The sequence below is a fragment of the Pollachius pollachius genome, assembly GCF_949987615.1.
Source record: "Pollachius pollachius genome assembly, chromosome: 6".
NCBI lineage: Eukaryota > Metazoa > Chordata > Actinopteri > Gadiformes > Gadidae > Pollachius > Pollachius pollachius.
Genome location: NC_136939.1, coordinates 21,465,507 through 21,479,486, shown reverse-complemented (window position 1 = coordinate 21,479,486; position 13,980 = coordinate 21,465,507). Strand labels below are relative to the sequence as shown.

Here is a 13,980-nt window from a genome sequence, read left to right as displayed (position 1 = left end):
TTCAGTGAGGCATAAGAGCAGGTTTTTCACCTCAATTGAGCTGCTTCCACCAGGGGCCCCACAGAAGGTTGTTGATTTCAACTTGGACAGACAGACAGGCGGATGCACAGACGGACAGACAGACGGATAGAGGGACGGAAGGCGGGCGTACAGACAAAGAGACAGGCCAAGAGACAGGCCGGCAGACACACAGACAGACAGACAGACAGAGAGTAGATGAATGGAAGGATACCAAATATACTATATTAACATTATATCTCGGTTTTAGATATGGCTTTATGTTGGATTTCTTTTGGCCTTTCAGCTGCACTTTTCCTGGAGGTCCCTGAGGAAACACCCCTTAATCTCAGGCTTTCAGACCTCACACATTTCTCCCCTCTGGTTTCTCAGCCATGTCCCGCCGCTTTGCCCCATTTTACAAGTCTCTGTTTGCACACACGCACACACACGCACACGCACACACACATTAGGAGAATTAGCCCATCATGTCCCAATAATAACCTAAACCTCTGCTTGTCATTAGTTCTCTGGTTGCTCTGGAGTGATGTACATGATTCACACACACACACACGCACGCACGCACACACACACACATGCACACACACACACACACACACACACACACACACACACACACACACACACACACACACACACACACACACACACACACACACACACACACACACACAGGGCACATCATAGCCTGATCCCTGCTGCTTGGTGCTGCCATGGACACTCTGGGCCAGGTACTGTTCAGCGCCTCATCCCTCACAAAGCTGTTCCCGAAGTGGACAGGGCTTCACCCTGCGCAGGTTGGTACGATAGAGAGCCATCAGCTCCACCACAGCCAGGATCCACCGTGCGGCACGCCCATTTTAGCATGAGCCTCATTTCAACAGTCAACAGTGCTGCTTTTCTGGGTGGGAGATAGAGCACCTAGACATTCCATAATGAAATTCTGTTGGTGTGTGTGTGTGTGTGTGTGTGTGTGTGTGTGTGTGTGTGTGTGTGTGTGTGGGCGTGCGTGCGTGCGTGTGTGTGCGTGTGCATGTGTGTGTGTGCGTGCGTGCGTGCATGTGTGCGTGTGTGTGTGTGTGAATCATGCACTTGACTCCAGAGCAACCAGAGAACTAATGACAAGCAGAGGTTTAGGTTATTATTGGGACATGATGGGCTAATTCTCCTAATGTGTGTGTGCGTGTGCGAGTGTGTGTGTGTGCGCGTGTGTGTGTGTGCGTGTGTGCAAACAGAGACTTGTAAAATGGGGCAAAGCGGTGGGACATGGGTGAGAAACCAGAGGGGAGAAATATGTGAGAGGTCTGAAAGCCTGAGATTAAGGGGTGTTTCCTCAGGGACCTCCAGGAAAAGTGCAGCTAAAAGGCCAAAAGAAATCCAACATAAAGCCATATCTAAAACCGAGATATAATGTTAATATAATATATTTGGTATCCTTCCATTCATCTACTCTCTGTCTGTCTGTGTGTCTGTGTGTCTGCCGGCCTGTCTCTTGGCCTGTCTCTTTGTCTGTACGCCCGCCTTCCGTCCCTCTATCCGTCTGTCTGTCCGTCTGTGCATCCGCCTGTCTGTCTGTCCAAGTTGAAATCAACAACCTACTGCGGGGCCCCTGGTGGAAGCAGCTCAATTGAGGTGAAAAACCTGCTCTTATGCCTCACTGAACCTCTCTTGGTTTTTCCCCTTCCTCCCAGAGGTCATTCAAAAGAGAGAAATGTAAGTTAAAAACAAAAGCTCACCCGATAGAAAGCACTTAGGGGTCTGAGTCGAGAGGGGTGACTCAGTCTGCCAGGTAAACAAGATGGGCTTGTGCGTTGGACGATCATTGACTTTACCACCTGCATGGACGTATTCAAAGTGTGTGTGTGTGTGTGTGTGTTTGGCTGTGTGTGTCTGTGTGTGTGTGTTTGTTTGTGTGTGTGTGTGTGTGTGTGTGTGTGTGTGCAAACATATGTGGCAAAGTGTGCTGCGCAGACAGTTGAAGTGACAGGAAGTCAGCCATGGAGTGGCCTGTCATCATCATCCCATTCTCAGCAGACTGCTTGGAGTCAGCTCAATCAATCCCCCCACGCCCACACACACGCACACACGCACGCACGCACGCATGCACGCACACACACACAAACACCAGTCCAGAGCCACATTGTTTGATCACTGCTGGCTCTTGACTCAGTCTGAAGATGAAGGTCTACACAGTACAATGGTCTACTGGACACATACAACCAGACCTCATGTGCTTCACTCATTAGCGCTGGAAGATTTGGTCTCAGCTAATCTAACCATTGGTGAGATCTTAGACAGGAAGGGATGCCTGTATGATGGTTCCCAATTTGGCCAACATTTGACCGGAACCTTTTTTTCTCTTGACTTCCCAATCAGTTGGAATCTCCCACTGATACTCAGATACAAAAATGATGTGTGTCTGTGTGTTTGTGTGTGTGTGTGTGTGTGTCTGTGTGTGTGTGTGTGTGTGTCTGTGTGTGTGTGTGTGTGTGTGTGTGTTTGCTCATGTGCGTATGCTTTTTTATGTGCTTGATGAAAGTATATAAAAATATGAATCCCAATAATATAAATATATAAACATACAAATATATATTAAAGAAAATAGCCACCACATATACATGAGGGAGACGAGAGAGAGAGAGAGAGAGAGAGAGAGAGAGAGAGAGAGTGACAGAGAGTGATGGACAGAGAGAGGTGTTGCAGCCTGACTACTGCACAGCACAGGTAGATAAGCCTGAAGGTAATTGATGGTTACAGTCATCCCACCGTGGAGACACAGCTGCTGTCAGGGAGTGGGCTGTCGCTGCATGCTGGTTGGGACAGGCAGTGTGTCAGTCCCTGAGTGATGGCTCAAAAGATGGATGGCAAGAACAATTCTCCTCAACAACTGCCTTCCGCCACCACAACCACACCAATACACCCGAGATTAAGGCAGGCACCCATACATACGCATATAAACAGACGCATATAAACAGAGGCAATCATTGAAATCAAGCTCTATTGATATACAAATCAGTGCTTCCCCCAGAAAATGTCTAGGTGGTCAAGGAGCGTTTCAATTCCATTCAAAAAGCTTGAATTATGTTTTCTTTCCCTAAGAGGGTTTTCTACTTTGGTAATAATTAAAAGATATTTATTAAAAAATATATATATATATATATATATATATTTATATATTTTTTTCAATATTTTTCTTTTTATACATTGGTAGTCAAGGCGGGGCCCTATTGTTGTTTAGGCGGCCGCCTTAACCATACAGTGCTGGGGGAAACACTGCATATATTTTTATATTCCAGAAATCCTACTCTCTCTTTACTGCACACCATGACAGGTACACTCACACACACACTATTTTGTGTAGAAAACACACTTTATATACATATATATACAGAGAGAGAGAGAAAGAGAGAGAGAGAGAGAGAGAGAGAGAGAGAGAGAGAGAGAGAGAGAGAGAGAGAGAGAGAGAGAGTGAGAGGGAGAGGGAGAGAGAGAGAGAGAGAGAGAGAGAGAGAGAGAGAGAGAGAGAGAGAGAGAGATGCTATTGCACACGTTAATTGTTAAAGGCAGTTTTTGGGCAATCAGACGTGACTAGTAAGCCCTGATTCAGTGAGTGGGGAGGGAGAAAGCCTGAACAGCAATACAGCCCTTGCCTCTCGGGACCATCCTGGTCCCTTGAGCTCACATTACATTTCTCTCTGTAGATAATCTGCACTGGGGGGGGGGTGGGTTGGTGAAGCGTGGAGGGCTGCAGTCTGCAGGGTAAAGAAACGTCCTCAGTCTGCGCCTGAGGAAAGGTCTGCAATATATGGAGATGGGAAATATTACTATAAATCGCCAGGGAAAGCTATTATCAGAGGACAATATGTGGTTGCTTGACCTCCAACCGGTTTGGGCAAGAGCGAGGAGAGCAAGGGCGTCCCCATGATTGCCTGGATGTTTTTAAACAATGTAAAGTCGCACCCATAATTGGAATTCAATTACTGCCCGGCCAAGGCCAGACTGATACTCAATGGAAGCCCAGGCTTGAGTGTCTGGAAGATCCCACAGAAGTAATGCCCGCAAAATGGAAACAGAAGTTGGCGAGAAGGTATTTTTAAACTTGTGATAGTGGGCGGGGACTAACTCTGACAGGGTGTTTGGTGTCCGTCAACAAAGCGCTCTCTCAGAATTGATTCCTGGCTTCTAAGCTAATGAAGAATTCTCCCATGGCGCCACGCTCAGAGGCCCTCGGAGGCTTTGTGTTGGTGGTTTCGTGAGTGCCCTGCAGCTTACACTGTCGATTCGATTCATCTTACTTGCTCAAAAGTGCCGTAGGCTCCGTTTAAGAGCTTTAATTTGAGCACAATTTGTTAGAAATGCCGCAGCCGTCTTGTCAGCTATGAGAGAGTGAAATACTCTGTTAGAATATCGCTGGTAGACTGCGCGCCTGCCTCCGTATGAGAAGACTTTGATTTCAGACCTCGGCTCATTTCTGAGCAGGGGCCTCTCTTCCCTGATTGGTTCGGGGAATTCGTCTCGTCTGTTAATCACAGGTGTGTGAATTCAACACTTCTCAATGGCGGGGAAACTTAGGCAGAGGTAGGGTGAGAGTGCTCTTTTGCTGCTTTACTGTGTTAACAAGATATTAACAACATATGCTAGCAAGCCGTCTGATCATCATGTTGCAGGCTCCATATTAAAAAAAAATCGGTTAAAATATCAAAGACACCAGTGCAGACATGTTATTAACACTTTTTTCAGCTGCTGAGGAAGTTTTAATAATTATATATATTTGGATGAAAAATAACTATTTAAGAGAATTAATTCGAAATGACACGCGAAAAGTTGAAAAAGTGAATAATGATGCTGTGGATCACTAACAGGGGTCAAAATGGGTGTGTCTGATGACAGTGCTGGTGTCAAACCAGCGAATTCTAACTCCTCGTTACCAACAGCCATCCTCACACCAATACACATTGCGTATGACATATCTGACACACCTTTGGTGATGCTCCTCACCCATCACACACACTGCCTTCCACTGGTTCACGCCCTGACCAGCCCTCTCCCCTCCGTCTCTGACCCCCCCTCCCTCTGCTCCGCCCAGGTACTCCTTCCAGGACGAGGAGGACATGTTCATGGTGGTGGACCTGCTGCTGGGTGGAGACCTGCGCTACCACCTCCAGCAGAACGTGCACTTCTCCGAGAAGACGGTGAAGCTGTACATCAGCGAGCTGGCTCTGGCGCTGGGCTACCTGCGCACCAAGCGCATCATACACAGGTACTCAGCGTTTGCCGTTGTGTATTTCTACTGCGCTGTGCAGACCTGTGGCTGCTCAAAGTGCAATCACAGTCTTTGCCTCGCAATCACCCGTTCACACACGCATTCATACACGGACGGTGGTTTCATAAACCCTGTGCGCGTAGCCGGGATGAGCCTGGGGATCGAACCGTCAGCCTTCCGGTAACAAAGGTAATCCAGCCGGTCAGGCCTGGGAGGAGTTAATCCGGGAGGCGAAAAGTGCCCGCAGCAGCGGTCTGATCTTCCAGACGGTTGTTCACAGTGCATCACAGTGCAGGATAAGCGGGACAGATGCAGCATGGGCAAGGGGAGTCAGTGACTCATGAGTCACGTCCGATTTCTTCAACAGACTCTGACGGTACTAATTGCGGCCAGCTGTCCTAGGGCAGTAGCCCTTCGAGTGTTGCGTCTAATGAGCATTCTGTCAACGACAGCTTCAAGCCTCGAAGGCGAGCGCTATAGAGTCAAATATCCCGGTCGTCCCTGATGACATCACTCTTTGCACATTGTTTGTGTTCAACGCACAAGGAAACGGAATCGTGACACGCCCTTAAGAGCACATGTATAATTATACACGTGCTACTGATAGGAAAACAAATTTAAAAGAATTAATTGGTTTGTTCAAAATGCCACAAATAAGCCGCTCCGTATTGCACTTCTTTGCCGACAACCCATAAACTCAAATGTAGCGTCCAATGCTGGCGGGAAAGCCTAAAAACATTGTTCAACAACAAGTTGAAAAATATTCCCAGGGGTCGCTAATAGTTGAGTAAGCATCCGTGAGTAATTGGAGATAATGCTGATTTAGCTAAGCTTTATTAAAACCCTGAACTTTTTGACAGATTTAGAAATCAAGGCATTTTTATTTTGCAAGCAATTCATTTAGACGCAGAGGCTTTGAGTTATGGTTTATGGACAGAGAGAACCTTGGGGAAAACAGTTTTCCTGTTTGTAAGGAAATGAGTTGTTATGAGTTGATGCCAATGTTTTACGACGTTATCATTTACTCACAAACTTCTAATGTGAATTAGCGTACGGGCTTTACATCCTGGCGGCATGAGGCACTTTTGTTATTTATCACTCAGACGTAGATCTCTGAAGACAGAGCTTTTTGTTGTTGAAGTCTTTATGTTTGCGAACCTTCCTATGGGCCTCTCTACAATAAGCTGCAGCGACGGTCCGGGTTCGTAAAAGAGCCACAGCTCTTTTACGAGCCCTTTTTTTTCCACAAGCCACAGCTTTATTTAAAAAAATACGGTCCTCTGGTGGATGAGGCTCTGTTGGATGGTGAAGTCGACCACGGTGACAGGAAAGAGGCCTGTCTGAGACCCCTGGGATTGGAGATGGAACGACTTCATCCCCATTGACATGTGTGAGGGCCATGCAGGCACTGCAGTAGGACATATAGAGCTGCCTATCGGGCATAGAAAACCTGTGTAGCTAAAGGATAAGTCCCAGTTATGATGTGTAACATGAGAAGAGTAGAGGGCCAAGCATCCAGGAGGATGCCCCCCCCCCTTCCCGCTAAGCCCAAGACCAACGGGACGGCTATGTTTGGATAGAGAAGTGGTCATTGACATCGTTCATCATGCCGGTGTCTCCCTTATTAGGCCAACTTGCAGTCCACTGCCAATCATCCCTCATATCTTGAGCTGTGATTTTGGATTTGTGCCATTTACTATGTAACCCCACTCCCCACACACACACACACATTTGTCTCTCTCTCTTTCTTTCTTTCTTTCTTTCTTTCTTTCTTTCTTTCATTCTTTCTTTCTTTCTTTCTTGCTGCTTTTCTTCCCTGCGTCCCAGCCTCATTAATAACTAATTTACCGTTGATAGATATGGGGGTCACACAGGTTTATCCTGTCCTCGTTCATGTCAGGAATGGGGCAATGGAGCCCTAAGCTTTAGCACAGTTAATGCGTTCATCAGTGGGAAGACAGTGGTACAGCCCGAGCTCTCACTGAAACAAGACCGAGTGCACTAATGCCTCAGACAATGCGCTCCGATGCTGTCTTTCTTTCTTTCAATTTGGCCTCATTCCAGTAAAGTGAAACACATCAGGTCCCAATTTGGCTGCATTCCATGCATTGAGCGACGTGGTGGAAGCCACGTCGCTCAATGCATGGAATGCAGCCAAATTGTGACCTGATGTGTTTCACTTTACCGGCATGCGCTGCCATAGTTTCCCTTCTAGAACCATTGCGAAGCAGACACGCGTACGGCCTCCACACCCACTCAGGACCCTGGCAATAGAGCCCCCTATATCCCATACCCCCAGAAGCCTCTGGGGGCCTGGCCTTGTTGTCCAGGGGGCATCTCGGGTTCGGTTTGTGCCGGCGGCCATGGGCCTATTTTACAGTCACAGATGCCTGACAGGTATGGATTACCTCTGGCTGCTTGTCACTTCGGCTGGGTGGCCGGTCGGGTAACTATTCCTTTCCGATATGGACTCCTATCTCAGCAGACCAAAATACTCTCTGTCCGTCTAGAGGAAGATCTCCCTGAATTGTTCAGCTCTCGCTCTTTTTTTGTGTAACCCTTTCATGGATGCACCCCTACTACTATAATACCAGTACTGCTTCTTTCACAGCCCTCCCTCTATCCACCACTTCTTCACACGTTTCCTCTCTGCCTAAAAGTAATTTCCTACCCGTGTAGAACTCATTCTCCATATCAGATTTAACAATACACCCATCAGAGCATCGTCCGCGCATGTTTCCTCACCTTGGCTGTCAGGCTCAATTCCATTCATAGTGTAAGTGCCCCCCACACCACCACCACCACCACACACACACACACACACACACACACACACACACACACTCTGTGTAGGAACAGCGGAACAAGGTCAGACACACTTGACATGGAGGTCGGACCTGACGCATCGGTTTAGCCCGAGCCACTGAGCAAGATCCTTGCGAAGACTCAACACTTCCCCCCTCTGTGCCGGCCCTCCGAGCGGCCAAGTCAATCTGCAGAATGCACGTCAAGTGCTTTCCGGGCAGAAATATCTGCTGCCACAGGCAGGGCCAAAGACAGGCTTACGCCGCAGTCAGCCAGCATTTGCATAGCTGCAACTCAATGTCCTTATTTTAAAGTACAATGCCTTCAATTCATGTTGGGTTCATTCTCTCCGTCCAACAACTGACATGCCTTGAGATTCATCTAGGCTGTGTGCGCAGATTGTGACCAGTGGGGTTCTCTGTTGAAAGTTTTAGTTTATTTTTTTCTTTATTTTTTATTAATTATTTATTTTAGATAAGACTAGCTTTTGCTTTTTTTGGCCCTCATTTTGCTGTGGTCCATGGTTTACTGCCCGCATGTGTACGGGAATGACTTGGCAGCTTCACCACCACAAAGGACGGAGCCGTTGGCATCAGCAGAGTACGAAGTTAATTCGAGTCAAAAAAACATTTAGTGATAATTAAATATAAAATAAGTTAGTCTATCGCAGTGGTTGTCGACCAGCATGTCAGGGCTAGACTAGGTTTGCCATTATATATGTAGGGTTGAAGACACAATCTTGACACAGGTTACTATCTATATAACTTATTATTACATAATCTTGACATTTTTTTTACTAACTATTAATACTATTACATCACCTTGACATAGGTCAATAGCTATTTTACTTATTATTAGTATTATTACATTATCTTGTCATAGTTTACCAACTATTATGGCATATTATTACTGCTAATACATAATCTTGACATAGGTTGCTAACTGTTTTTACTTATTATTACTTCTGTTAATATTAACAGTTTCTTGCAAGCGGTCTTTATGAACCTGTGTCGATGTGATGATGCTTTGACCCCTCCCCCTCCCCATCAGTGGTTGACAGTGACTCTAGCAGCCTTATTTAAGCTACATGGGGCTAGTCACAACACCATCACTCTGCCCTGAGGGGTCACCACACAGAGGACCTCCCCCCAAAACACGACTAATGGGAGGCTTCAGCACCTGGGAGAACGCTAATACATCAACCACCGAGATGACAAACGACGCCCTTTAAAGGGGAAGCTTAAGAAGATTACTTGTTATCTTCTCCTTCTTCTTCTTCTTCTTCTGTTTTTCCCACTCGTTCCCCGATGCTCTAATAAATGGATTGAGACGGTCGAACAAAGATCATTTCTGTAGCTCAGGGATTCCCAATTAGCTTTGTCATTAGTCCTGCTGAATGATGGGAATATTTAAATATTGTTTTGTTCAATAATTTGTAGTCCGGGAGGGGCCAAGGGGAGGTCGATGCCCAGGTGTTGATAGCATTTGTAAATTGAATCAACATATTTCCAATCTGCCTGCATCACCTGGAGACAGGCTGAAGGCCTCAGTCTAATTCACAGCTCATCTCTATGGAAATTGCATATTTATTTCCCTCTCTTCTGATTTGACTTTCAGAAAGCAAGTGCATAAGTGTAATTTGTGTTTGTGTGTGTGTGTGAGTGTGTGTGTGTGTGCCTGTGAAGGGGAGAATTGTGAATGCATGTGTGTGTGTGTGTGTGTGTATGCATGCATGCATGTGTGTGTGTGTGCCTGTGAAGGGGAGAATTGTGCATGTGTGTGTGTGTGTGTGTGTGTGCATGCATGTGTGCGTGCGCGTGTCTGTGTGTGTGTGTGTTTTAGCCTGTATGTGTGTGTACCAGCGCGGCCCCCCTGTTGTCATGTTTCCAGCAGAGTGCATTGCGTGAGGGCACATGGGGGGGTCTCTACAGAGCAGCACACAAAGTGTTTTTCACCGGTATTGACTTCCATGGTGTGCGGCGAGGTCTCGCGTCAGCACGCCTGTCTGTTTCCACTGTCTGGAGGAGTGGGCTCCTGGGAGCGGGGCGGGGGGGACAGCCTAAAGACGAGCCGGTTAGCTCTCAGCGGAGCCTGGGTGGAAGCTCCAAGGACAAGGGTCATTACAGCAGCCCATTCTGCCGCAGCGCAGTCACGTTTAATTCACTTAACAAGGTAACTAAATGGTAATGTGTGTGTGTGCGTGTGTGTGTGTGTGTGTGTGTTGGTGTGTGTGTGTGCTTGTGTCTAACCCTCACCCTTACCTTAGATTGGAACGGAAACACACACTACTCTGCTTGATCCATTCATAGCAGGATAAGTATTACATTATTGTAGAAAATTCATGATATCTAAATAATCTGTTAAGATCCGTAGCACTGAAAATGCACAATGTGTACGTGAAGAACCTTTATTTAGTTCGACCAATTTAGCTGTTTGCTTTTCAACTCACTGCATTTGGGAGCTGAAATTATGAATACATGGTGTGGCAGACTGCAGGGAGGAGTGGGGGAGTTGAATGCTTGGCAACCTGCTGGCTCCACCCCCAATCCGTACATGGACTTCCTCACCTTAACGAGAGAGAGAGAGAGAGAGAGAGAGAGAGAGAGAGAGAGAGAGAGAGAGAGAGAGAGAGAGAGAGAGAATTTGGTTGGTTAGGGATAGGCCCTGACTGAGGTGGATGACCTTTTTTTTTTGTTTACTAGGTAAATGAATCAGCCTGTTTTGGAACTGCTCCATGTGTTGTATCGATTGATCTGCTCAACTTGGTGGAGTGGAAACCTCACACCCACTTGCCCACTACAATGGTTATTATTAATTAGAGGACATCTTTGGAGACTTGAAATGGAGAATTGTTTGTTTTTGTGTTTGTGTGTTTGTGTTTGTATCATCGTAAGGGCTTTAAACAAAAGATAGACACAAGTTGGGTGTTTCAGGAGAACCTTCCTGTTTCCTGTTACTTACTGTTTTATGTTGATTTAAATTTTCATTGCAGATCACCTTTGCGTTTGGCTTATTAAAAACAATAGCAACATAATCTGCGCATAAACATGATAGATCAGGATAGATTAGCTTTAGAACATGACAACTGGGACAGGGATGCACTCAGACAGATAATTCCTCAATGTAACCATGATAGTGTATTGCAGACTTGCAGCAAAGCTACAATACATTGCAAATATTAGTTGTGGAAAACCTGAAAAACTGTCTGTTCTCTGTGCTCTGCAGAGATACACCTTTAGGGAAATCGCTGCTTAGAACATAAGCATAAATCCCCACTTAACAGTTGAAATGTATTCTGCAAATGACTGCACCGCATGAAAATTGGAATGCCCTGAATGAATGGATGTAATAATGTATTTCCATGATTATACTAACATGTGTTCTACGTTGCAATACAGTTGTCCATCCCATCACTGTGGTGGCACAGGGAGGGGAGACGAGGTGTGAATTACCGTGCAGGCTTGAGATATCTGGTCAAATATGCATCCCTGAATTATTTATCAGCTATTTCTCCTGATGAAAATGGCATAGGCCATGTGGTGCGATATGAATAATATTCATATGCATCTCAGCAGGGGGAAAGGGTGGCAAAAGATATTAGAGTTATGGGCGACAGTTAGAGGTTAAGGAGAATGTTTACTTATTCACCAGGCATTGTTATCAGAAGTGATGTGCAGTGAATCCAGAGACAGATCATTAAGGAACATTTAGTGTTTAGATAGTGAATACAGAGTTATTAAGGAGCAGGTAGGTGTTGGACAGTGAATACAGAGACAGGTCATTAAGGAACATGTAGGGGTTAGGCAGTGAATGTAGAGACAGGTCAGTAAGAAGCAGGTAGGGCTAGACAGTGAATATAGAGAACGGTCATTAAAGATCAGGGAGGGGTTGCACAGTGAAAAATGAGACAGGTCATTAAGGAGAAGGTATGGGTTAGACTATACAGAGACAGTTAATTAAGGAGCAGATATGGGTTAGACAGTGGATACAATGAACTTTAGAGTTATTAAGGAAAATCTAGGGGCTAGAAGTTGCAGGCAGAAGTTGAGCAGGAGGGAAGCGTTGAATCCCAAAATTACATTAGGTTTTTACTGGGAGTGGAACTCATGAAAACACAAGCACTCGCACACACACACACAAACACAAACAGACACACACTAAAACTCCAGACACGCAAACAAATATAAAGACTCAAATATGCATTAAAACACACACTCACACACCACACACTCACATACACACACACAGACACACACACATTTAGTTTACCCGATGGATACATTAGACTTCCTAACACGTGGAGACTATGTACACCTTATTTACAGTAATGCGACTTTAGTGTTCCTGAAAGACGGAGGGAGTGATCAACAAGACAGCTGTTATGAGTATCCAACAGCATCCATGGACAGAAACGGCAATACTAACAACATGTGTTCTTAGTAGAACAGCGTCTTGCCCCCGACAACTGGAAAAAGTGAAAAGGTGAAAAGGCGAAAGTAGCTCAGGAGGTAGAGCGGGTTGGCTGGTAACCGGAAGGTTGCTAGTTCGATCCAAGGCTCCTGCTAGTGGAGTGTCGAGGTGTCTCAAGTAAGACGCCTCACCCTGACTGCTCCTGATGTGCTGGCTGTTGCCCTGTGTGGTAGCCGTCGGTGTGTGTGTGTGTGTGTGTGTGTGTGTGTGTGTGTGTGTGTGTGTGTGTGTGTGTGTGTGTGTGTGTGTGTGTGTGTGTGTGTGTGTGTGTGTGTGTGTGTGTGTGTGTGTGTGTGTGTGTGTGTGTGTGTGTGTGTGTGTGTGTGTGTGTGTGTGTGTGTGTGTGTGTGTGTGTGTGTGTGTGTGTGAATGGTTATACGTCGCTTTGGGTAAAAGTCAGAAAATGTAAATGTTGTTTCAGACGTTCAACTTATGTATTCAGATAGCATGAAACTCACACTTAAAGCCTTACTATTGCTGTTGGATGTGGTGAGCATGTGCTAATCTATCTATGTTAGTAGAGGTGAAATGAGTTGGGTTCTCAGGCCGCTGCACACACACATTGTGGTCCCTGTGCACACAGACAGAGCCAGAAATAAAAGGATGCCTCCGTCATCCAGACAAGTGGTGTGTTCCTTATTCATGGGGCATAAATGTTTTACTATGTAGTGAAAGAAAGAATAATGTAGGGGTTTTGATGTCATTGCTCTATGTTTTAGTTAGACTTCTTTGGTAACCTCCAGAAAATTATACATTTTACATTCAAAATATATATATATATAGATAAATTATATATATATAAAAAAAAAAATATATATATATATATATATATATATATATATATATATATATATACATATACTATATACTCCCTTTTTCTTTTAGTTTTACACAATTCCAGGGTATTAGAGGGCTTTCGATAAAGAACCCTACAGAATGAGGTGTGCTGTGCTCGACAGTGGCAAAGATCACTCATAGCCCGCCTGTGTTTCTGACTGAAGACAGAGAGGGAGACAGAAAGAGATGAGGGAGGGACAGAGAGAGAGAGATGAGGGAGGGACAGAGAGAGAGAGATGAGGGAGGGACAGAGAGAGGGGGAGATGAGGGAGGGACAGAGAGAGAGAGAGAGAGAGATGAGGGAGGGACAGAGAGAGAGAGAGATGAGGGAGGGACAGAGAGAGAGAGATGAGGGAGGGACAGAGAGAGAGATGAGGGAGGGACAGAGAGAGAGAGAGATGAGGGAAGGACAGAGAGAGAGAGAGATGAGGGAGGGACAGAGAGAGAGAGATGAGGGAAGGACAGAGAGAGAGATGAGGAAGGGACAGAGAGAGAGATGAGGGAAGGACAGAGAGAGAGAGAGAGATGAGGGAGGGACAGAGAGAGAGAGAGAGATGAGGGAGGGACAGAGAGAGAGAGATGAGGGA

General features: G+C 45.8%; 1 protein-coding gene across 1 annotated transcript in view; it reads left to right on the top strand.

Annotated features, from left to right (window-relative positions):
- Positions 1-13,980, top strand: part of stk32a (serine/threonine kinase 32A) — a gene marked incomplete at both ends in the record, with an annotated part of 81,336 nt that overhangs the window by 18,528 nt on the left and 48,828 nt on the right. Inside the window, one exon of the mRNA XM_079738381.1 lies at positions 5,105-5,278. Coding sequence (XP_079594507.1) covers positions 5,105-5,278 — 174 coding nt within the window. The remainder of the gene's footprint in view (positions 1-5,104; positions 5,279-13,980) is intronic.